The 25,850-nt window shown below is 40.1% G+C and overlaps 1 protein-coding gene across 3 annotated transcripts in view; it reads left to right on the forward strand.

The window, feature by feature from the left end:
* The window catches only part of COL4A3 (collagen type IV alpha 3 chain), a 135,224-nt gene that overhangs the window by 83,807 nt on the left and 25,567 nt on the right, over positions 1-25,850 (forward strand). For all 3 annotated transcript variants that reach the window (XR_006820317.1, XM_046019418.1, XM_046019417.1), the window contains exons 14-31: positions 2,168-2,230; positions 2,819-2,878; positions 4,087-4,131; positions 4,695-4,748; positions 5,125-5,166; positions 7,193-7,277; positions 8,554-8,589; positions 10,618-10,782; positions 13,303-13,395; positions 14,085-14,180; positions 17,361-17,431; positions 18,289-18,471; positions 19,170-19,338; positions 21,526-21,618; positions 22,315-22,416; positions 24,026-24,123; positions 24,654-24,804; positions 25,145-25,258. Coding sequence is in view for 2 of the 3 variants with exons in the window: in XM_046019418.1 (XP_045875374.1) it covers positions 2,168-2,230; positions 2,819-2,878; positions 4,087-4,131; positions 4,695-4,748; positions 5,125-5,166; positions 7,193-7,277; positions 8,554-8,589; positions 10,618-10,782; positions 13,303-13,395; positions 14,085-14,180; positions 17,361-17,431; positions 18,289-18,471; positions 19,170-19,338; positions 21,526-21,618; positions 22,315-22,416; positions 24,026-24,123; positions 24,654-24,804; positions 25,145-25,258 (1,720 nt within the window). In the remaining variant the exon portion in view is untranslated. The remainder of the gene's footprint in view (positions 1-2,167; positions 2,231-2,818; positions 2,879-4,086; positions 4,132-4,694; positions 4,749-5,124; positions 5,167-7,192; positions 7,278-8,553; positions 8,590-10,617; positions 10,783-13,302; positions 13,396-14,084; positions 14,181-17,360; positions 17,432-18,288; positions 18,472-19,169; positions 19,339-21,525; positions 21,619-22,314; positions 22,417-24,025; positions 24,124-24,653; positions 24,805-25,144; positions 25,259-25,850) is intronic.

Consider the following 25,850-nt stretch of genomic DNA (forward strand, 5'->3'; position numbering starts at 1 on the left):
GGGGATTCAGTGAGTATTTTTTAATAAATGATAACAAAATAGGTGTACGGCTCTGATCCAGCCAGACAGTAATGACCTAAAGATATTAGTGGAATAGTGTGAAAATCAAATGGGACATTTTTACCTGCCATTATGTCCCCAAGGGCAATGTGGCCTGCATTCCTCTCCAAGGACATTGTGATCCTATTTTTCAAAATGAACATTTGCTTTTTTGCTCCTACTCTGGGGTAGCTAGAAGGACCAGGATATAGAACTGAAAGTTCAGAAAAAGTGAATCATAATATAATATAATCATATAATATATATTATATATAATATAATCATATAATATAATCATATAATCATAATATAATACCCCAAACCTAGACACAGGGTTGATCCTGAATGTTTGGGGAAGTGGGGATGGGAAGTAAGGGGTTAACTAACAATTTTCCTGTAGATTAACGAAGAAATAAACATAAACCTTCCTCTTTAAACTTCTGATTTTTTTAAATAATAGCTTGATTGAAATATAATTCCCATACCATGTAATTCACTGTTTTAAAAAATAAAATTCATGGGTTTTAGTTATACTTAATTTTTACAACATTATTCAGATATAATTTATATACCATAAAGCTCACTTATTTGTTGCATATTTCTGGCTTTCAGTGTATTAATGGGGTTGTACAACTATTACCACATGCAATTTTAGAATATTTTCATCTCCTAAAATATAAACCCTCTAGCCCTTACTCTCCAATATAATTAATTTTTTTTTCTTTTTTCATTTTTAATTTATTTTTTTTTCAGCGTAACAGTATTCATTGTTTTTGCACAACACCCAGTGCTCCATGCAATACGTGCCCTCCCTATTACCCACCACCTGGTTCCCCCAGCCTCTCATCCCCGACCCTTCAAAACCCTCAGGTTGTTTTTCAGAATCCATAGTCTCCTATGGTTCGCCTCCCCTTCCAATTTTTTTTTTTTATAAACATATAATGTATTTTTATCCCCAGGGGTACAGGTCTGTGAATCGCCAGGTTTACACACTTCACAGCACTCGCCATAGCACATACCCTCCCCAATGTCCATAGCCCCCTCCCCCTCTCCCAACCCCACCTCCCCCCAGCAACCCCCAGTTTGTTTTGTGAGATTAAGAGTCATTTATGGTTTGTCTCACTCCCAATCCCATCTTGTTTCATTTATTCTTCTCCTATCCCTCTAACCCCCCATGTTGCATCTCCATGTCCTCATATCAGGGAGATCATATGATAGTTGTCTTTCTCCAATTGACTTATTTCACTAAGCATGATACCCTCTAGTTCCATCCACGTCGTCACAAATGGCAAGATTTCATTTCTTTTGATGGCTGCATAGTATTCCATTGTGTATATATACCACATCTTCTTTATCCATTCATCTGTTGATGGACATCTAGGTTCTTTCACAATTAATTTTTAATGGTAAAAATTATCAAAACAAAACTGAGAAGAGTTAAAACAAAACCTGGTGAAATTTGATATGACCAAAATAATAACTCTCATTGAAGACTGGAAAAAATTGACCTAAGGAAAATAACTAAACTTCTCAGAGGCAATCAACAAAAATAAAATTAAAGAAGTCTAAAATTTTATTGGCCAGAAATGGAAAGAGAAAACAAATCTTATCTTGACGAAAATCTAGATCTGGAAGACTTGACCCAGGGGACAATTTTTGAGTTTGAAAAAAATGATGCCCCAAGAGGAGACTCACACTGGGGAAAATACAGTCAATGAAATGTGATAAGAACACAAACAAACCTGCCTAAAGCAATCAAATCCTCCTTGTAACATATGCTCAGAAACTAATTGATCCCAGTGAAAATAATTTCTGTATATTAAAAATGAAAATAAGATACACTGGGAATGATTTGAATGTACTTATTGAAAACGGTTTGAGGAATTAAGTTGGTTTAACATAGTTTGATCCAAAAGATAGTTTCTTTAAAACAACAAAAATTTAAGTATGGTTTTAATGGGTTCACAAGTATAAAATTTGGAATATGAAAAATGATAGTCTGTCATGTTAACAGGAAGTTTGTAAGTAGTTTGTAGATACAGTTCGTTGAACAGAGAAATTTTTCAAGTAAAAGCGGGATAATTTTGTTTGATCTGTGTGTAATGACTTTAAATTGTTTTTGTGGCAGGACCTCAAAGGGGAGAAGGGAGACAAGGGAGCCATGGGGAAACCTGGACCTCCTGGACCCTCAGTAGGTTATTCAGAGTCATACTATTTCCTCGAAACATGAAGTAGAGCCTTAGTGTGAATTTTGATGTATGATCTCCTTTTAAATCTTAATACCAGTTAAGGCATGATAATATTTCAGCACAGACATCACAGAATATGCTAGAATCATTTCATAGCCTCTTCTAGCCGAAATCCCTGCACGGTTGTATACCTACCCACTGTCTCCCATCTCATGATTTGTCTTCAGCATCTGCTATTTTACCATCTGTTTTTATTTTTGCTTTTTTTTTTTTTACTGTCATTTCATTTTATTTTATTTTATTTTTCAGTGTTCCAAGATTCATTGTTCATGCACCACACCCAGTGCTCCATACAATACGTGCCCTCCTTAATACCCACCACCAGGCTCGCCCAACCCCCCTCCCCAATCCCCTTCCTTCCAAAACCCTCATGTTGCATCTGTTTTTAAATGAATGCTTATACATGAGATGACCCACCATTGGAACATTTTAAAATATAACAGAATAATCAGAAGGAACAACTTAGTGACAATCAAGGGTGAGTCAAAAAATCAATTCATAAAATTTGACATAACTCCTATTAATTACAGGGACTGCCTGGAGAATCTTACGGATCTCAAAAGGGTGCTCCTGGAGAACCTGGCCCGCAGGTAAATTTGGAAATTCGGTGTCATGTGCAGCCTGTACCTGTCAATGCTCAGCTCCCTTTAGGAGGCAAGTGTAAGATGCCCAATTCAAACTAGCTTAGATTTTTGAACGTTTTTTTAAAGATTCAGGAAATGAAACTTATTTTTTCAAGTATCTGAGGAGTTCAAGGCTCAAACAGCCTTCGAGGGCTTCAGAGTCTGAAACAAGATGGGCAGGACTCTCCCTATCGTTTCTCCTCCTCTGTGTATTGGCCTCATGGTCTCCTCTGACATTGATCTGCCACGTCGGCAGCAATGGGGAGAAAGAGCAGGAAGTAGCAGCTTCAGGTTAATGGCCTCCAAGAAGAAAGTGTGTCTCCCTGTGTCCACTAATAACACCCCAGAGAATCGCTCTAATTGACCCAGAGAGCGCCGAGGTCTCACCCTGGAGAGGTGACTGTGGCCAGGAGAGAAAGTTTCCAGGATCAGCCAGGCCATTGTGGCGGGGCCTACTGTGACCCACAGTCCCATCAGACCCACACAGTGAGGGAGGAGCAGATCCCCAAGGAAGATGGGGCACACTGTGACATGGGAGCTGGGGAGACCGAGGCAACCGGGGTCCACTCACCCACCCAGCTCTATTTTAGAACGATTTAAGCACATATATTGTCTAAAGTCTCTGAAGATTATACATTGAGAAAAGTATTTTTTCCTAAGAAAAAGTGTTCAGTCAATATGATATTGAATCCTGTCACAGAAGGTAGACATTAACAGTTCACCCAAAAGCCCTGTATGTTTGGGACACTGCAATACACCTTTACAAATGTGTTCAAATATGGGCACGTGTGTGGGTCAGGGAATTGCCAACATTTCAAATAAATAATTGGATGGTGAAGTCTTTCTAGGTCTTTTTGTCCATTTCTCTGCTTTTTCAATTTTTTCTTCCAAGGTGAAATGGGCAGTAACAAACTCGTTAAAGCTCAGCTAATCTTAATTTCCAATCTTACTTCATTGGTCCTCCCTAATTTCCTATTCTGACTGGCTTCTGCTTTCCCCAGCAAGAGAAGGTCATGTGTGTTCTGTGATTAATAGTTTTTCCTTCTAACAGGTGGGTGGGAAGTTTCAGTCACGCTCTCCTGCCCGAGGTCAAGAGGAGATGATCATTTATTATTTATATTTTCCATATTTATTAAAGTTATCCATATTTATTAAATTATGTGTTTTTGCTTTAGGGAAAACCCGGCAAAGATGGTGCGCCTGGTTTCCCTGGCACTGAGGTAAAGACGTGTTTGGCCCATTGATGTTGTTGAAATATCAGTCCCATTAGATAAAGAAGGATTTGGGGAATTACTAATAGTTATTAAGTTAGCAAAAGCATATAGATTTTTAAACCTATATTGAAGAATCGAAGTGTTACATCCTCACTGTGAAGAGAGATCATCAGAGCACACCTTATTTTTTCGTTTCAAAAAGGAGTTCCAGGGTGCCTGGGTGGCTCAGTCGGTTAAGCGTATGACTTTTTTTTTTTTTTTTTTTTTTTTTTTTTAAGCATCTGACTTTTGCTTTTGGCTCAGGCCATGATCTCAGGTTCATGGGATTGAGCCTCAAGTTGGGCTTCATGCTCAGTGGGGAGTCTGCTTGAAGATTCTCTCTCTCTCTCACTCTGCACCTCTCCCACTCATGGGTGTGTACGTGCTCTCTCTCTCTCTCTCCCCCCCTCTCCCTCTCTAAAATAAATAAATAAATATTTTTTAAAAAAAGAGCTCCAACTTTTCCTGTTTCCCACAGAAGCAAATGACTTGTATGTCTTCTGACCCATTCTCTTTGTCCTTCTCCACAGGGAGCCAAAGGCAACAGGGGCTTCCCTGGGTTACCGGGTGAAGACGGCATTAAGGTGATCCCTTCTCTAACATACTGTCTTTAGGCTTTTTAACTGTTTGGGTTTTGTCCACACTTTCCTGACCATGCCCTGAAAATAGGTACAAGGGATTGCAATTAAAATACCTTAGTTATGTTTGTTAAGAGGAAATGAGAGATGTGACAAGTTTACTTACACACCTAAAGGACTGCTTTGTGGGAAAGATATAAAACCTGCTCTGTGTGGGAGAAGCTGACTAACATTGTGATCAGTGAGAGTTGTACATGACATGGAAATAACATAACTTTTAGCATTGATTTATTGTTTAACTGCATTTTGCTTTTTAAGCATACCAAATATATAAATACTTTGGGTTAATGTACTCATAATTTGTAACTGTCTTTCAATACAGGGGTGGAAAGGGGACATTGGCCCTCCAGGATTTCGTGGTCCAGTAAGTGTAACTAAAGACAGCATCCGTGTCCTATTTGATCAAGTCCTTCAAAGTATCAAGGAAATTTTGAATCAGTATGTCTTATTAACTTAAGATAGAGATTATAGTATTCACTTTTTTATCAAACCAAGGAAGAAAATAGCTATTATCGTTATTTGTCCATTTGATAATGGATAAATATTTCTATTTGGTCCTATTTGGTCTCTGGATGGCACTAGAAATGCCCACCCTGGACAGTGGCAAAGAAGAAATCTTATGTCCAATTGGACATGGCCCAAGGTGACTTGTGCCCTTGAGCAGAGTAGGAGGGATGCACTGGAGGCCAGCTGGGGAACCCAGGGGAGAGGGAGCCCACTCCACCCACTCCAGCTGGGCCCAGGTATGACAACCTGCATTTCCAGGCAGCAGAAACTCAACCAGGGCCAGTGAAGACTAGTGACCGCCCCCTGCCCAAACTCCAACTCCGCAGGCAGTCTCCTCTCTTTGGTATGGACATGGGTGTGATGTCCATCAGCTCAACTGCAGAGCAGTCATATTCTCTGTTTTGTGACCGTAGCTTAAGGAGATGAGTAGAAGGGACCCAAGCTCAGAATTCTGGTATCCCCTTCTCTCTCCTGCCTTTAGAAGACAGTAGTTCTCAGGGCACATGGGTGGTGCAGTTGGTCAGACTCTTGGTTTCGGCTCAGATCAAGACCTCAGGGTCATGAGATCGACCCCCAGGCAGTCTCTGTGCTGAACCCGCAGTCTGCTTAAGACACCGGCTCCCTCTCAGCCCCTTCCCTGCCCCCTCACTTAAAAAAATAAACTTAAAAAAATTAAAAAGACAGTAGTCTCACATCCAGTGTGCTGAACAGAGCTGGCACTTGTGGTTAAGCCGGTTGTACAGAAAGGTCCATGATGGTAAAAGAATCGCGGGGTCGGGGTGAGGGGTTCCGTTACTAATGCAGTTCTCAGATCCCTTCGGCTAAGCAATCTAACTCAGAAACTGAAGGAGCGTCCTGGAAATTTACATCTTCATACACACCAATGATTCAGATGCAAGTAGTCCCAAAATACTTTTATGGAGTTGTGGGGAAGAAAAAATGGACCATTTTCGAAAACACTTAGCCAGCAGTTGGCAGGGGCATGTATGTCATTATAGGTTTTGTGATGATTATTACATGATCATTACTGTTACTATTATGAATTATTTTTGTGATTTTATGCATAGTTGATTAACCACAATACTTTTCTTATCTCTTTTTTAAACACGCCAAACAAACTGGCCCCATGCAGCATATGAGAAAACAACACCAAAACTTTTGTGTTCATTTTCTTTCCTTCAAGATAAATGTACTGAATTCTAAGTGAAATTGACTTGCCAGTTGCACGTGAAAGAAATTCTTGGCATTCCTAGCTTGCTGTGTGTGTTTCCATTCTATATAACTTGGCAGCTTCTAGTAACTTCCTTGGAACCAGACAGTGTAGGAGACTAGCAGCAGGTCCACCCAACATGTTAGAAATGATAACCCTCCTTATTATTGCAAGTCAGCAGTATCCTGAAATTTAAAGAAATAATCAAAATGGAGTATTTTTGGATGGGTGGGTCCCAATATACTCTGAAATAAAGTTAGTCCATGAGGACAGACATTTTTAAAAAGTGAAATAGAATATAATAAAAAAAATCAAGAGTTGTTATGTCAAAATGATGAGTCACTGCTTGTGAAACTTTAATTTCTGTATACATATCCCACATATCTCAATATGGATATATATGGAACAGTGAGGGTGTAAACTGGCTCGTTCCCATCATAAAATATATTTCTCACTGAAAGCCCATGAAATATATGATATCATGATACCAGAATCATCAACTTTGATCTTTAAATTTATCCATCATGTATACATAACTTTATTCCTGCTAAAACATAAACTTACAAATTCAGGAAAACACCATTTCTTGGGGGGGGGGCATTGAGGTATTGCATTTGGTGAGCCCACCATAAATAGCTATCCTGTCTCTCTATTTGTTTCTTTTTCCTTTAAGACAGAATATTATGACGCATACCAGGAAAAGGGAGATGAAGGACTTCCAGGCCCACCAGGCCCTAAAGGAGCTCGTGGCCCTCAAGGTGAGAATAAATTTCTTCCTAAAGCATTTGCTGACCATTTCCACGTGTTTCTTTCCTAGCAATGTATAGCAAACGTGCTTATAGACCTAGAATTTGCATGGGGGCAAAAGGGAGGTCTCCCAGTTTTCATGGGTGGCAGTATTGGTGTGTCCTAATTTTCATACCTTTATGTGAAAATTCCATAGGTGCTCTACCACAGAAGGTAATTAAATTCCCTTTGTGTGCGAAAGCATCAAGTTCAAGTCTGACAAGAAAACATAAATGTGGCCAGAGGGCAGGAGGAGGGAATGGGAAGAATTGGCAATCTCAGTGGGGCACAAAAGAAAAAACGGGGCCTGAAAAACTATAATTTGAGCAAACCCACAACAATAGTGACAAGAGGGGCCTGAACCCTGGGTTTCCTGACTCCTGGCATCACGAAGCAGAGTCACCTTTACTCAGATGCCATCCCATTGGATAGATTAGAAAGGTGTAGGCCAAGAGTTCTCCTCTGTGGCCACACATCAGCATCCCTGGGAACTTCTAAATAATGACTTGCCAAGGTCCCATCCCTGGGATTCTGACGTAACTGTCTAGAGCGAGGCCCTGAGCACTGGTAGATTGTAAAAACTCTCTAGATGATTCTAGTATGCAGGCAGGACTGAGAACCACCGATCTAAGGCCAATTATTGATACAAATAAGATTTCAAAGGAGAATTTCACTTAAAAGAGAAGAAGTTCTCAGGGTTCTTAAATAAATGGACAGAGAAGTATAGACATGAGCATAGATTTTTTTTTTTTTTTAAATCTGATATGTTCACTCTAAGTCACTCACAAGTATCAGGGAATTGGAATCCCATTGCACTGTCACAGTGACCTGAGATGCAACACCAGGCCAAACCACAGGACCCTGACAGTTCCAGCTGTTCACCATTCACACATATGCACCATCCCACCAAGGGTCAAATGCAGAGCAGGCTCCTAGTAGATGTCCGCTGAATTGTTTGAAGGTGAGATGGTGGGATGATTCACTTCTGAGTGCTAGGCATCTCAGACTAATTTCTTCTCTGTGGTTTGACTAAACAAGTGAAGATTTCTAATATTTATCTATGTGAAAGTGGAAGAAAAAGTATGAAAATATTTATTATATATTGTATTTATTATATAAATAAATATTATATAAATATAATGTTATTATATATTATTATGATAATATGGTCACCCAAGATTTCAAAAACGGGGGGGAGGGATGTATGTACGTCCTTATGCTTAAGTAATTATGGTTATGGATTTGCAGGTCCCCGTGGCTCTCCTGGGGTTCCTGGAATTGCTGGTATGTACATGTTTCTTGGGGCACCAATAGAAATGGTCTTAAAAGGGAAATCATGGGGCCAGGAGCACCTGGGTGGCTCACTCGGTTAAGCATCTGCCTTTGGCTCAGGTCATGATCTCAATGTCCTGAGATGGAGCCCCACATCGGGCTCCCTGCTCAGCAGGGATCTGCTTCTCCCTCTCCTCCTCCCCTCATTCATGCTCTCTCTCTCTCTCTCTCTCTCCAATAAATATATAATAAATCTTTTTTTAAAAAAAAAGGAAACTCATGTTTGCATTGCTTACATGAGACAAATGTTTCATTAATTGATCTAAAAGTGTTCCCAGCTTCCTCATTGTTAAGTTTGTAACTCATAGCAGAAAAGGGAGTGGAAACTGACACAAAGTCACTTAGAGATGCTCTTTGTTTTCTCAGTGGTTTTAACTAAGTGTAAGGCAATAACTGGTGTAGTTGCAGAAGCCTTGAGGCTCAGAGAAGGCACGGAGTAGAAAACAATAATTTATAGTAATCAGTTTGGTTAAAATGGTAGTTTTCATAGTGTATCACATGTTGTGTAAGTTGTAGATTACACTTTTTTTTTTAGATTTATTTATTTATTTGAGAGAGTGAGAGAGAGAGCATGCACAAGTCAGGAGAGGGGCAGAGGAAAGAATCTCAAGCAGACTCCCTGTTGAGTGCGCATCCCTACATGGGGCTCGATCCCTCAACCCCAGTATCATGACCTGAGCTGACACCAAGAGAAGGTGGCTTAACAAACTAAGCCACCCAGGCACCCCGTAGATTAAACTTTTACATGTTTATGTTTTATAAAAACATCCATGACTCATTGGAGTGGTTACCTTTTGAGAGAGGAAGACTAGGATCAAAGACATTTAATCAAGGATTAACCTCAGTGGCTTTAATTATAACTACAATGCTGTCATGCATCATTTTTTAAAGGAAACGATAGAAAAAAATAGCAAAGATTTGATAAGTAAGCCCTGCCATTGATTACATTTTCCTCTAAGCCTTGTTGTATATTTAAACTATTTCATAATTCTGAAAATGAATTAAAATTAAGCAATTGCAGAACTGTATGCATTTTATAATCCCATTGTAAAAAAATCGACAAATGATATTATGTGTACTTGCATGTGTATGGAAAAATATACAATATACAGCAAATTGTTAACAATGGGTATCTCTTGAAGTTGGAATACAAAAGGATATTTAAAAGGTCTGGTCAAAGACTAGGGAAGAGCTGGTCTCCCCCAGGCCCCCCAAGTAATGAATAGGCTTCTTTAGGAAGACAGTGAGTAAAAATTACAGAGCTCTCAAACAGAGGCCAATCAGAGGGATTTGCTTTTACAGTGAAAATCTTATGTTCAATAATTAGAAATAATCAAATATTACCCCTGCCGGTTCTCAGCCTTTTGGTGGTGAGGTCTTTCCTCTTTATAGTTAAACTGCTTGCAAGTCAGGGATTCCAGACTGGCCCTCTCCTCACATCTTTGTCACCATAAGAGGGGCAGATGAAATGGCTTTGTACCTCCTGGTAAGGTTTCTCTCCCAGGAGATGCCGGCCTCCCCACCACACTCTTTTATAACTAAGATGATTGGCAGGAATGAAGTCTAGTAGGACAGCCTCTCTTTCTCATTTTGAACACTGAAAAGTAGGTATCTCCTAGTCGCTAATGAAAAATTCTACAAAACAGCACATGTCAGAGAATTTCTCATGAGGTCCTTTTAAACAAAAAAGACAACAGTACAACTCTAACTCTCTTTCAGTTCCTTGTACTAAACAAGTCCCTATCTTACCTCATGGGACTGGAACTTTCTGGGCTTTGCTATGCTGTGGTAGTTTTAACAAGACCTCAGATGAAGGAAGGAAGAAAGATATTCTCTTTTTTTTGTTGTTTTATACACTTTCTATACCTCTCAATTGTGTAACTTTTGTTAATAAGAATACGTTACTTTTTGCAATTAAAAAGTAATATATATGAATCAGGAAAATATTTAAAATGTACTAATATGATTCTGTTCTCCAAGGGTCGTCGAGGCCTGGCCTCAGAGGAGCCCCTGGACCTCCAGGTGTGAAAGGAAGTAAAGGGGAACGAGGGCCCCCAGGAAAGAGTGCAGTGGGGCCTCCCGGGTCCCCGGGTTGTCCTGGCTCACCAGGCCCTATAGGGTTGCCGGGATATCCAGGACCACCAGGTAGATATCTAACACGGCCCCTATTGTGTACACTGCCCAATAACAGATGGGTGAAAATCAGTGGCAATGAACCTTACTTGCAGCTTGGCCATCAGTCTGTGTGAATCTTAAGGGCCATCTTTCTGCTGCTGTTTCATTTGATGAACTATCTATGAAAGCAGCTTGGGCAGAATGAAGACTTGGCCCGTGCAGCAAAGCTTCAGCCTGAGCACCCACGGAGGGCAGAATGGGAGGCAGGGACGAGAGACAGTGAAGCAGAGAGGGAGGGACGGTTTTCAGGTTGACCTTGGCCTATTTTGCAACTGCTTGTCTGGTCCCTGGAGAATATGATCCTAGAAGCTACAAATTTGTTTCAGGACAATCTGTCCCAGAGGACCAAAAAGCAAGAATTTATCCACCGATTCCTATTAGTCATGGGTCAAAGATATATCTCACAGGATCAGACTAAGCACACACACACACACACACACACACACACACACACACACACTTCCAGCCTCTGTTAGCATGACTCCCAGGGTGTCCTGTGCCCTGGCATCAGCAGGCAAATCCAAGGCAAGGAGATGTGGGCAGGAAATGCACCAGGGGCATGGGCACAATGCTGCCAGGTAAGGTGGGTCAGAGACCACTGAGCTGCAGCCTAGAGGAGGGGAAATTCCTGGAGCTGTTCTCTCCTCTCCAAACTCCCCAGAGCCACTTACCATTCTCTGCTGGCTGACAGGTACACAGAACCTTAGAACATATGAGCCACTCTTTGTCTCTTAAACATCTCTGGAAGGTGCCTGGGAGGGCTTGTGTTTTATACTCAATCCCCGCCCCCCCCCCCAGTAGCCTTAAGAATCTTCTGTTGTGTCAGGGATTTTTTATAGACAGTGTGATTATAAACCTGAAAGATCCAAAAGAATTATCTGGAAAACTCTTAGTGTTAGTAAGATAATTCAGCTAAATGTCTGGCTTTTTGTGCAATATTTGAAAAAAAAATAAAAAACAAAACCTTCCCTTCAGACCAATGTCTGTTTAAGAATTTATTCCATTAAAAAAATGATAAAATGTCCAAGAACCAAAGCTGTCAAGCTATGGTGTGAACCTATGTGGAAAACAAAGCAAAATAAAACTTAACTAAAACTTTTCACTGTGTCAGGGATTTTAACAATTTCTAGTCCTCCAAGTGTTTTTCAAGATGTAGGCTTAGTTGGGTCATTTTATCGGTAAGGAGCCTGAGGTGCACAGTTCTTGGAGCTAATGAGTACTGTAGTCGGGCTCTGGACCTTGGGTGCCTATCGCAATGCAGTTCCCTCTGCAAGACACCATGCATCTCTCCCCTTAGAGATGGCCCTGGTTTCCTATCTTGTCGTACCTAAGCAACACCTGTCTGTCTATCCAGTGGCAGCTTCAAGTTCAAGTCCTGCAGAACGTTTTCACTAAGCCCACATCCTGTAACACTCAAGTTTATCCTGATAGTAGAGTTTTTTGGATTGCCTGTCTTTGTCAGTTTTCCCTCTAAGACTCAAAATTCTTTGAGGTCAGGGATTGTGTCTTCTTTGTTGTTTTAAGCCCAGCATGTGACACTGAGGGCTGGAACATTGTAGGTACTCAAATATTGTTGAATTAAGTATGAAATGACTATGAAAATGTGCCAATAAATACAAATGTATAAATATAGAAGTATACATATATGTTTACCTTAAGTATAAAACTGCCATTATGTTTTACTGCTTAAAGATAACTATCCAGTCATCTTAAAGACACAGAAACTGGATCACAAAACATGAGTCAAGCCAACATTACCCATACCCTGTTCCTTCTCAATTAAATGTCTCCATTGATACCTCGTTGCTCCGAAATTTGGAGCATCTATAGGCATTGCTTTGAAATATGTAGTTTTATCAGCATTGCCTTCAACCTAGATTTGAAATGACAAGACTAAAAAATCTGGTCATAGAACACAAGAGTTTAAGAGCATTAGCTATTTGTTGTAATGTTATAGTAGCAGAAACATTGTGGAAAACTGGGAAGAGCTTTCTTGAAGAAGGACAAACTCAACTGATGTGAACAAGTAATGCAAAGAAAACAGATGATACCCTGTTAGAACTTTTCCCCTGAGTATGTATTAAGCATCTCCAATATATCAGGGAGATTCAGTGTACTTGAGATCATAGAAAAATGAGATGTGATCCTTTACCTAAACACTCTAAAAGGATAATCTTGAAATAATTGGAAATAATTGAGTAAAATAACATGGGTTGATTTTGTGATGGGAACTAACCAGATAACAAACTTTCAAAGAATCACTGCGCCAGAATTAAAAAAAAAAAAAAAAAATCAAATGTGTGTAATGAGAAAAGAAAAGCTGGTCAAAACATTTCATCTTCAATTGCAGATAACCTTCAAAAGAAGCAACCTCCAAAACACATATGGGGGAAATGCATATAAAATAATATATCTTATGGAAACACTTGCTAATTGAATTAAAAAAACACATAAAGAAACAAAACCCTAGCTTTGGTGTCTTTTTTGCAGGTGACATCGTTTTTCGCAAAGGTCCACCTGGAGATGGTGGATTCCCAGGCCTTATAGGGTTTCCAGGAATCCCAGGAGCCGATGGTCCCAAAGGTTGGTTTGATCAGTGGTGTTGCTCTATGAAAGCAAGCCACTCTCACCATCATTCCTTTCACTGCTTCTGCCCCTCAAAACAATAATGATCCCAAACTAGAGTCAGGGATGGCTTCTTTTCCAAGAGAATTGCCTCAAAGTATTCATTTATGTGCAAATCAATTTAGCACCCATGCAATGAATTGTGAGATATGTCTAGAATATAAGGTTTATCCTGCACTGAAGGAGAGAGGTACTGAGAGAGTAGATATTTTGTTCTTGATTCAGGATTTCCTCTAAGAATATTAAGAAGGTCGGATGGATAAAGTAAGCTGATATAATACATGAATACTTTTATAAAGATTTTATTTATTTGAGAGAGAGAGCAAGAGCATGAGCAGGGGGGAGGGGCAGAAGGAGATGGAAAAGCAGACTCCCCATCAAGCAGGGAACCCAATGCAATATGGGGCTTGATCCTAGGATCCCAGGATCCTGACCTGAGACAGAGGCAGATGTTTAACTGACTGAGATACCCAGGTGCCCCAAGATGAATGGTTTTTTTTTATTAATAGTACAATGTCATTGATGATTTTCCACTACCCCCAATCTTAATGTAATAATGTAATAAATGACTGTGTGGTTGGAAGCATAGGTCTTTTCTGCAGACTCTGTGTGGGTTTACATGTAATGTACCCGTGCTCTCATTGCAGGGGAACCTGGCCTCTTGTGCATAAAATGTCCTTGTATCCCAGGGCCCCCAGGCCTCCCAGGACTGCCAGGGTTGGACGGCATAAAAGGAATCCCAGGTATAGATATTTTGCACACAAGAGTTTTTTCAAGTACAAAAGGGTCAGCTCACTGAGTGGTGGAAAAGGTACCAGATGTCTGGATGTCATGATGTGGTTAGCATGAAACTTAAAGATTTTCAAACACATACTCTGTCAACTTAAAGTAAGCCAAAAGAACACAAAAACTGGCATATCCTCGTGTTCTATTTTACTTGCTGATTGTAGCAAACTATGGGGTTCCCCATGAATTGTAGACTGGAGTTCCTCCAGGGGTAGGAACTAGGAGGGGTGAGGCCGCCATCCCTTACCCTACACACACACCACTTTTTTCTTCCATAAAAAAATAAGCTCACTCTCATTTTTTTTTTCTTAAAAGACACAACTCTCTTCGGTCTGTTTTTTTAAGGTCCTCACTTTTGGTAGAGCTAAGGGCAAATGCACTATTTCATTCTTCAGGAGGATACCAGTGCAATAAACCAGCACACCAATGGGAGGCGATAGCAGGGTGAGGACTCTGGTAAACTGGAAGGCACATCGGAGGGGGCCATCCCGCACCAGCTCCAGCCTATTGTTACTTTGCAGCATTTTAGGCCCTGTGTTGATAAATCGTCCGATTTTTCTTTTCTTTTCTTTTTTTTTAAGATTTTTATTTATTTATTTGACAGACAGAGATCACAAGTAGGCAGAGAGGCAGGCAGAGAGAGTAGGGGCAGGGGGGAGCAGGCTCCCTGCTGAGCAGAGAACCTGATGCAGGGCTCGATCCCAGGACTCTGGGATCATGACCTGAGCCAAAGGCAGAGGATTTACCCCACTGAGCCACCCAGGTGCCTGGTGCCTTTTCTTCATGAGAAGAAAGAAATGAGGATTTTTATCTGAAATCTTATTTTTTTCAATATTAGCTACTAACTCCATTTTTGCGGGAAGAACCCATCTTGGAGGCCAATATTCTGAGAGCTAAGTAGAGCCCGTATCACTTCCCTCGTGGACCTCTGTGACAGACCCAGCCCCTCCTCCCCCACTGCTGGCTCCAGGATTCACATCCCAGCTGCCCTCCGTCCTCCCCCTTCCTCAGTCAGAGAACTGGCCGTAGACAAAACTCTGAAGTAGAGAAAGTCGCATTAGTTGGGGTCCTCTGCCCCTTGTGCCACTCTCCTGGCGGCTCACCTGGTGTCACCTGCAGTCTTGGTTCTGCTTGGACCACCTTGGTCTGTAGACACTGTCAGCAGCTGATCTGTCATTAACCAACAAGAGCTCAAGTCACAGAGCGCGTGTGTGCTCGGCACCGTTCTAGGGATTGTCTGTACTTCCCTCTGTGCCTCAGTCCTCCCATCCACCCCAGGGGTCAGTGCTGTCATTAACCCCATTTGACAGATGTGGAAGCTGACACACAAGATGGCAGCTCCGAAGTGTTAAAGCCCGTACTCGACTCCAGACGCGCTCCTCCAGAGCCGTGCCCTTGCTCTCTAGGCTGCCAGCCTTTCACTGCTGTGCCAGGGGTTTCCTTTGGAAGCAGGTTAATCCAAAGGTCTACCTGGCAACATAGATAAGAGGTATTTGTATGTCAATGCTGTCAAGTAGATACTGGCATTGACACGGGGTCTTGGAAGAGGTTGGGTGTCAGTCTAAAGAAGAAATGCTGAATGTGGCACCGTGTTCACCAATAGAGGACACGCATTCAGCCAGCGTCCTTTGTCACCCACAAATCCTTCCTGCTCCTTCATAAATGCCTTACTTACTCTGTAATCTCTGCCCCCTGACTCCCGGACATGGGCCTGAGAGGGGAGGATGGGGAGGAAGAGAAGAGGCAAAGGGCTGGGTCAGGGGCGGGGATTATTCCTCACACGGCTCCTATTCAGGGCCTAAGGCTCTGGGTGAAATGTTCTATTAAAACAAAAACGAGGGGACGCCTGGTGGCTCAGTCGGTTAAGCGTCTGCCTTCGGCTCAGGTCACGATCCCAGGGTCCTCGGATTGAATCCCCCATCCGGCTCTCTGCTCAACGGGAATCCTGCTTCTCCCTCTGCTCTGCCTGTTGCTCCCCCTGCTGTGCTCTCTCTCTGACAAATAAAGAAACAAAATCTTCAAAATAAAACAAAATAAAACAAAAAACCTAAAAGGAAGGGAAGGAGCTGTGGAGAGATGGAGGGAAGGAGAGAAGGAAAGCAATCATCATTTCCCTACATTCCCCTTGAGGGCCCTCTAGCCCAGGGTGGTCAGCTCACTGTTGATGACCCCCTAACAGCGTCATATTTTCCTTGGTTTCTCTACACTCGGCATACTACAGGTGTAGCTCACAGAAGATACATAAACAGGAAAACCGTTTGGATGACTATCAACAAATATATCCTGACTCAGACCTTGCAAAAAATAAAATCTGAATATACACTTGTTAACACATTGGCTTGAGAGCCTTCCAAAAGACCCTCTACAGGGATCAACTTTACAGAGATATTTACGTACATAGAGGAAGCATAAAATTGTACCATAAAATGCAATTTGGCAACGAATATCCAAAGCCTCAGAAAAATTTTGGTCGGTTTTTGTCTTGCCCTTACACTTCTAGGAATTTATTTAAGTTATTGGAGAAGTGTGAAGCACCAAATACCTAGAGATATTTATCATAGCATTGTTTACTATAGTTAAAGTTGAAAAACGACCTAAATTCTACAAATAGGAGTTAGCTGAACAAATGTTGGCTGACCCACACAAAAGGCTACTATGCAACCATTTAAATGAAGCTATAAATATGTATTTATTGACATGGATATTTATTGATGTATGATTCCCAAAATACCATATATATGTCCAGTGCATTATGGATATGAAATTTTATGAATAACATACATGAAAATTTTAGCAAATATTGTCCTCTGGTGGTAGATGTATGATTTTTTACTCTCTTCTTTCTGAATCTGTTTTTTACAGTGTGTGTATGTTACTTTTATGATCAAAGTAAATAAATGTTTCTCCTTAAAATTATAAAGACAAGAATTAGGAAGTTAAGATTTTTTTAATGTTTTTTTTAACATCATCTCTTAATTCACTTATGTGCTCCCATTCTCTCCCTGCACTCTGTGTTTTAAGATACAAATTGTCTTTCTTTCCTCAGAAGAAAACACCTTATTCTCTTCATTTACTGCATTACCCAGGCTACTCGGAGCTGGCATTCAATGCATATTTAATAATTTACTACTTTGCAGGAGGACAAGGGGCAGCTGGCATTAAAGGAAGCCCAGGGTCCCCGGGAAGTGCGGGTCTTCCAGGATCTCCAGTAAGATTTCGTGGGTTGGAAGCTTTAGTGTTAATTTGGGTGAACAGCACACTCAGGAAATACAGTTGAGCCACACATAGTTTTGGTGCTTGGCAAAGAGTACTTAATATCGGAGCATTTGATAGATTCTTGATTAAATGATTGAATGAATGATGTGTGAAGGAATAAGTGAATTAGTAGTGAATTTATAATTATTTATATATATAATATATAATATAATATAAATATTTATATATATAATAATTATATATATATATATAATTTAAGCGGTGTCGGAGATAGACGGCGGATCTGTCGTTGCCTGGGGCTGAGGTTGAGAACAGGCACTGACTGCAGATGGATTTGAGGGAACATGGGGGAGTGATGGAAATGTTTTAACACTGGATTGTGGTGATTGTGGCATAAGTGTACAAATTTACTAAAAATCATTGCATTGTATTCGTATACAGATACGTCTTATGATATGTAAATGATACCAAATAAACTTTCACAAATTAAAATTCTGATTATTACACTGAATCAGAAAGTTATATAAAGATAAATTATCCATAATGCATGTTAAAATTACCAACATTCTAACATCATCTAAATTATGATGATGTTTGTATTATATTGGATAATATTACTGTGTGTTACATTGAAATTCACTGACTGTATTCTTTTCCAGTGTTGGAAGCAAATAGAGAGAAAAGAAAACCAAAAAGCTTGACATTATACTCGTAGGCTAAAGAAAGTGTCTGGAAAAAAAATCCATGTTCATTAAAATTGAAAAATTCTAGTTGATTTTTTTTTTGTAAGATTGGCACAAGAACAGCTTTACCCAAATGCAATGCAGCCTTGTTTCTGTACCACCCTAGGGATTCCCGGGTGCTCCGGGGGATCCAGGACTTAAAGGAGAAAAAGGTGAAGCATCGCAGCCTGAGGGAGAAGTGGGTGCCCCAGGGGACCCTGGGCTCAGAGGGCATCCTGGAAGAAGGGGCTTGGATGGAATTCCTGGAACTCCCGGGATCAAAGGATCACCAGGACCCAAAGGTGAACCGGTTGGTATCGAGTAACTTTTTTCAAATTCCTTTCCCTGCAATTGAAATGCTCTGAAGTGACGACATTGGGCAATTTCCATTCAGAAAATGGTTGGCCACCCAGCACAGTGGGTCCTTCCAACTGGTAATAAGAACAGCGCACACACAGAATTTGACACATAGGTGGGACTCAGTGGTGCTTGTAGCCCAAATAAAATTCCACGTTGATAATGACTTTGTCTCCTACAGAAGTTACAATCCCCTTATCTGTATCCAGTGAGTTTATAGACGAGTTCAGAAAATGATTAATAATGGAAAGTTCTAGTCAATATTTTGGGGGCAGTGTTCATTCTTTTAAGTCAAAATAAATGCTTAAAGACTAGAATATTTAGGAGTAGAGTTGTCAAATAAACAGATCAAATGTTTTGTCATTTAAAATATCTGGGGGCTATTAAATGTATAACATCCTGCTGGAGGACGCCTTCAGTGGGACTCAAGAGACGTCCAAGCTCATGAAATGTTGCTGAAATCCAAGGGTCACAAAACAGCAGAAACCAGACCATGCTCTGAGTTAGTAATAATTCCCTTCAAATGCCAACTCCTGTGTAATTCAAGATTTTCTCATTGGCTACTTATCGGGTCCTCCTATTCATGGTAAGATTAACCCACATAAGGAGATACTGGACTGAAGCACTATAAACATATTCCCATTGTCACAGGCCCTGAGTGGTGAGAAGGGGGACCAGGGTCTTCCAGGGGATCCTGGCATCCCTGGGTCCCCAGGACCTGCAGGACCACCTGGACCAGCAAACTATGGACCACGGGGAGAACCTGGTCCAAAGGGCACCCAAGGAGTTCCTGGAGCCCCTGGACCACCTGGAGAAGCCGGTTGGTTAGTTTTCTTTCCAGTCCTGTTTTCCCAAGGAGTGAGCTCATAGTTCCTAGAGCGAGTGAAGCTTCCCCAAGACTAATGAATGCATAGAAACTTGCTTCTGATCAGTAGAATATATCACTTCACAGACACTGGGAAAGAATATGTAGGATAGGGTGCCTGGGTGGCTCAGTGGGTTAAAGCCTCTGCCTTCAGCTCAGGTCATGATCCCAGGGTCCTGGGATGGAGCCCCGCATCGGGCTCTCTGCTCAGCGGGGAGCCTGCTTCCTCCTCTCTCTCTCTCTGCCTGCCTCTGTCTACTTGTGATCTCTGTCTGTCAAATAAATAAGTAAAATCTTTAAAAAAAAAAAAAGGAATATGTAGGATATGTTAAAAAAAAAATTCATTTCCCCTTTACCAAGTTCAGCTGAAATTTCCTGATGGTCTGTCTCTATTTACTAATAGAAATATTTGGGATGGAAAGGTCCTGGCTGGCTCAGCCCATGGAGCTTGAGACTATCTGAGGGTCATGAGTTTGAGCCCCATGTTGGGGTTCAAATCTAAAAAAAAAAAAAGAAAGAAGAGAAAAGTAATATATGGAATGAGTGGAAGTCAGTTATGGTAGACAAAGGGGAGGTCAAAACCTATGAAATTGATCTTGAGAAGCCTCTTGTAAGTCTCAAGGACCCACTAATGTTATTGCGAAATTTGTTCTTTTTGATCCATAATCCAATGGATGGTTTATAAATAAAACTTCAAATTATCGAAGATAAATGAAGAAAAGTTTTCTGATAATAGTTCTAAAGTCCCAGGAACTTTTGAGATCCTCATGTTCTGAACATGGTTGGTGGATTCAGGAGGGATCCGATTCTCAATGTTTACCTGTAGCAGAGAGTGTGGCCGAAGATAAGACTCGTCATGTGGAGGACAGTTTTCAACAAATAATGCTACCCTGTCATTTTTTACTTCTACCATCACTTTATAAAGGGTTAGACCCACTAAACTAATAGCCTCCAAATCTTTCTATAGTAAAAAATTTGTAAGTGCTTCCCAAGTATTTATATGTATTTTAAATTATACGCATGCATTTCTGCCCACACATGTACATAAAGCTTCTTTTATGATCATATATGTGTGTGTATATATATATATATATATATATATATTCTGTATCTTACTTTTGAGGCTGCTGTTCTAATCCAAGGATTGGCAAACCATGGCGGCTCATAGCCCAAATCCAGTTTACCACATATTTATGTATAATTTACTAGCTAAAAATAGTTTTTCTATTTTTAAATGATTGGGGGGAAAAGAAACCTTTTGAATAATCCTTTATGGCACACAAAAATTATATAAAATTCAAGTTTCGGTGTCCATAGATACGTTTTGCTGGCACACGGTCACACTCATTCATTTACATATTGTTTTTGGCTCTTCCCATGCTACAATGGCAGCATTGAGTAGTGCCATAGGGACCATCTGGACCACAAAGCCCAGATTATTTACTATCTGGCCCTTTAAAGAAAAAGTTCTTCTAATCTATCTTCAGATCTTCTTCTGTTCTTTCTATATACGAATTTCTCATAAAGAATTCCATTGCTGTAAAATATATTATCAAATTTTCCCCATCACACTACTATAAAGTTTTTTTCTGTGAATATATGCATAAATCAAATCACTAACATGTTTTCAATGCTGACCACCATACCCACATTATCTCAAATCTTTATGGGCTGGTTAGGCTGTATCTCCCCAATGACGCATGAAGAACTTATCAGAGGTTAAGGTGTGTGCCCAAGTCACACTTCATGATTTCTTCAGCATACCATATTTCCTTCCCATGCAAACTAGTGGCCCAATAAATAAATATCCTACCAAATAAATATTCACCAGTGTTTAAGATAAATCCCATATTATCAATTTTTTTTTGGAATAGCTTCTCTTTCAATAGACTAACATTGAGGTGGGCTGTTAATGAAACAAAGCTTAGGCAATAGTCAGTGCTTATAAATATTCTTCAACTGAATAAAAAAGTTTCAGAGGATTGGTCATCTTTAGGCCAGTTCTGAAACCTATGGAAGCAGAGTCTGTTCTTTCTATTCCTTGGGCTATGTTTATAAACCCCTTGTATCACATTTGTTTTTCTGAACCAAAAAAAAAGCTTCACTACGCACACCAATCTTACGATCACAAACTTTCTTAAGGTCCTAAAGGAGAATTTGGTATTTCGACACCAGTCCCAGGGCCACCAGGACCTCCAGGGCCCCCTGGCCGTGCTGGCCCCCAAGGTCCACCCGGTGAGTATCCCCTCTGCCAAGTCTGGTGCCTCGCATCAAATGGCATCCTGACTGTCCTCAGAAAACACTGTCCCCTATGTAAGAAAAACTCTTATTTGTTGGCACCAAAAGAGAGCAGAGGCCAGAGTTGTGTGAGATAAAAAGCCCACAAGTAGGGGACTTGTCATTTTACTTTGAGATCATACAAATTACTCCCATTGGTGCCTCTGATTCCAAATAAATAAATAAATAGATAGATAGATGAAGGAGGAGGAAGAGGAGGAGGAGGGAAAACAATAAAATTACTTAAAAGGAATTCAAGAGAAGAACAATCTCCATGGATTTTTGGTTGGGGGAGTAAATGATGTTTGCCAGTGGTTAATCAAGCTAGTTCCCACAGCTTCTTCATTTGAAAATGGAACTTCTTTGCCAATATGATTTAAAACTTAACTTTGCATGCATGGAGGGAGACTTCTATAGCTCAAGATATCTAGACTATTTCTTTATAGGAATTAAATTCTATCTTAAACACTATTTGTACCTGCTAATGATTGGTCCTTGGATAAGAATGGAGAGGAAGGAAGAGTATACAGTTGGGGTTATGTTAAACTTATTTCTTAATTTCCCAAAAGGCCTTGAATGACATAGAAAATTGGACTTTTTGTTTAAGGGCAAGATGAGGGGAAGTTTCTTATGTGGATGTGTGTGTGTTTCAAGGTATCCCTGGACCCAGAGGAAAATGTGATCCAGGTCTTCCTGGGCCTGATGGTGAACCAGGAATTCCAGGAATCGGCTTCCCTGGGCCCCCTGGACCTAAGGGTAAATGAACAAATTTTAAAACATAGGGTCTATTGTGGGTATTTAGAAATATAGATACGTGTCATGAATAACATTGAAAAGATCCATAATGTGATATTTAAAATAATGTTTTCCACCCATCTTACAAGGGAAAAAAATTTTACAATGATGTTAGGCAAAAAGGCAGAATTCACACAGATTTATGCATCTCATTTTAAATTTTTTAAAATATGTAGAAAAAGTTGGAAGGAAATTCACACAAAATAGTAATAGTGATTCTTTTTAGAGTGTGGAATTATGAGGAATTTTTTCTTGACTTCTTAATAAATGTGTGCACTTTTTACATTTATGCATTTTTAACTTTATACATTTCTTTTATAATTAGAAAACAACTATTAATTTATAATTAACTGGCTTTCCTATACACTCCCCTACAAATTACGGAAGTTATTTTCTTTTGGGAAAATCACTCCAAAGAAATCCAGAGCTGAGAACTCAAACCATAAGCTAACAAATACATCGGAGTCTTGTCCAGGGTGACATACTAGCCATTTCATCCCCAGGTTATTGCATAGATTTTCAGATTTTATAATCCTTTTGTGTTTGTTTCAATATTATTTAGAGTGTCTTTGAAAATAGAATCCATTTTTGATACTTGATCTCCTAGATTAATGTCATTAGTGCTTACAAATATAGATATATTGATCTCAGTTTATGAATATTTGAAGTGGAAATGTAATAGTTTCAAGAACGTCTTTGACTCCAGTTTCTTGGATGTCTTCCCAATGATCTGTGAAGTAATGCAGCTTGGCCCATATTTTTGCCTCCTCCTTCTTGGACCCTGCATTAAGGTTTGCATCCTTATTTGTAACACTATGGATTCACCCTCTGTAAGGAGACTATAAATTGTGGGGACCAGAAGTAGCCTGAGAAATCCCTGAAAGTTCAGACTCAGAGTTTCCCAGTTGAACCTAATAATCCCATAAACTAATGGTGAATTAAAAATTGGTCAAACAAACAAAAAATGGTCAAACTAGGGGCACAAAAGGAATCTCTGAATGCAGCATTGCTTCTCCAGGGTTTCCTCTTGTGAACTAGAGAACAGAACAAATGATATTTGTGACTCCTTTCTCAATTCTTCTACTACAAATATATAAGAAAGACATTGATTCATTATATTCAATGGCAGTAGGAAGTAATTCTCTTGAGCAGCCCATGTTGAGAAAGGCTACCTCGGGCAGCAGATATGCTTTATATCTTTGTCTGGGTCATGCTTGAACAGATTTATAGACATGTAAAAATTCATTTGGCTGTACATTTTATGCAAATTATACTCCAAAAGAAAAAGTCACCCAAATGGTCAACCAGAATCAGTGAAATTGCTGCATCAAAATTGTAGTCATACAATAAACAATAAAATGGAGAAAGTCATTTTTCAATTGAGGATCTGATTTGGAATGGATTTTTTTTTAAATTGCCAATGTAGCACTTGGCTTTTTCATCATTCAGACTTCCATAAAAACATCTCTAGCAACTTGCCTCATAAAAACATTGGATATAATAACAGGGATACTGCTTTAAATCTTTTACTAAGCCTACTCCTGCAACATTTATTATGTTTCCTCTGTAGGAGAGCAAGGTTTTCCTGGAGCAAAAGGAGCACCAGGTTGTCCAGGAGAAATGGGGAAGCCCGGGCCACCCGGAGAACCAGGTCTCCCAGGAGCCAAGGTCTTCAAGATTTAAAACTCAGATGGATGTGTGGAGATGAATGGGGGCAATCACAATCAGCCAGTTAGGATACTCTGGGTGTAGGAATTATCTATATATTGATAGATGATGAAGATATTAGTTTTTAACACTTCTTTGAAGCATCCCTCGCTTTTAGAAAGGAAAAGTAGTGTTAGAAGACAGTTTTGCTTCCCTGTTTCCTCCCTAATCTTCAGAAATGTTCAGAGTATTTAAAATGGATGGACTCTAAACTAAAGTGTGGATCACTATGATCAAAACTGTCAAACGTAAAGACATGTGGACTGTTTACAATTTCAGTCTTCTGCAAAAGTGACAGTTAAAGAGCCTCAAAAATGGTCAAGCATAATTTTATAAAACTCAGCAACTAGAATTGAGAAAGGAAAGAATGGTGGAATGGTGGTAACTGTGCAAAAGGGACTATTCTCAAGTCATTGGCCTAAAGACCAGTCAACAGCCCAGAAAGAGTTGGAAGTGTTACACAGTGAAACTAACATGTGTTCTGTGCACAGGGAGAACCAGGACTAGCCATGCCTGGACAACCAGGAACACCAGGTTTTCCAGGAGAAAGAGGCATTTCTGGGGAAAATGGAGAAATTGGATTCCCAGGACCTCCAGGTCTCCCTGGAATTCCAGGAACTGGAGGGGTTGGTGGACCCCAAGGTACAATAGCAAGTGTGATTACTTTTCTCCATGGTGAACTCTGCTAAAATTCAGCAAGTTGAAGGTGCTCTAGGATGAAGACTTCTTCTCAGACCTCTAGTTTAACAAATAGAATCTGCAGCGTCTATTTTTCCATTCAACATTGCTGCTCTCCCTTTGTTTTTTCCTTCCTTTCTCCTTCCTTCTGTCCCTTATAACAATTGTCCTTTATAAAAGGCATACCAGTGGTATTAAACATAGGTTCAGTTTAGGGGGGAAAGTTACAGGAGAAGGATTGTGATAGCAGTATGAGGACCTCGGGTTTGGGCAACTGAATATATTCCTGGACTCTATGTTGCAGGGGATCCAGGGAAGCCTGGACCACCTGGAGAAAAAGGACCCCCAGGAAGGTGCATGGAGGGTCCCAGGGGAGCCCAAGGACTTCCAGGATTAAATGGATTGGAAGGACAACCGGGTAAGAAGAGGGCCTTGAAACCAGTCATTAGGCAGACAGGTGACAGGAGATTCCTGCTCTGTGCTTTGCTGCTTAACATGGGAACTGTCCAGCAACAAGTTCTGACCACTGTTAATGGGAAATGTTATTTTAGCCATCTAAACTCTGTCATGGATTTGTTTCAGTGAGTACCACCTAGAGAGTAAGAGACCTGAAATTAATACAGTAAAATTTGTTTGTGTCTTGTATGCAAGACAGTATGAACACTGAAGATACATAGAAACTTATATTTGCACATATATTTATATATATATAAACTTTCAGAAAATGTTTTATCTTTAACTCCATAGGTATATCAAGTGGTAAATAGATATGTAGTTAATTGCTTCCCAAGGAACATAAAATAAAGGTGTGAAATAAATCTAAATGCTGCAGGCTACATGGCCCCGATTATATGAAATTTACTCTATTTTATTTGTTCTTCTCATTCAGATCCGTGAACTGAGAAAAATCCTTTAGAACTCAGCTAATGCCTATGGGCTGTCACACTGCTTTTATATTCACAAACCAAATTTTTGGCCAAGACATTAATGGTTGTCATAGTGCTATTATT

The sequence above is a fragment of the Meles meles genome, chromosome 9 (assembly GCF_922984935.1).
Source record: "Meles meles chromosome 9, mMelMel3.1 paternal haplotype, whole genome shotgun sequence".
In the NCBI taxonomy this organism is placed as follows: Eukaryota; Metazoa; Chordata; class Mammalia; order Carnivora; family Mustelidae; genus Meles; species Meles meles.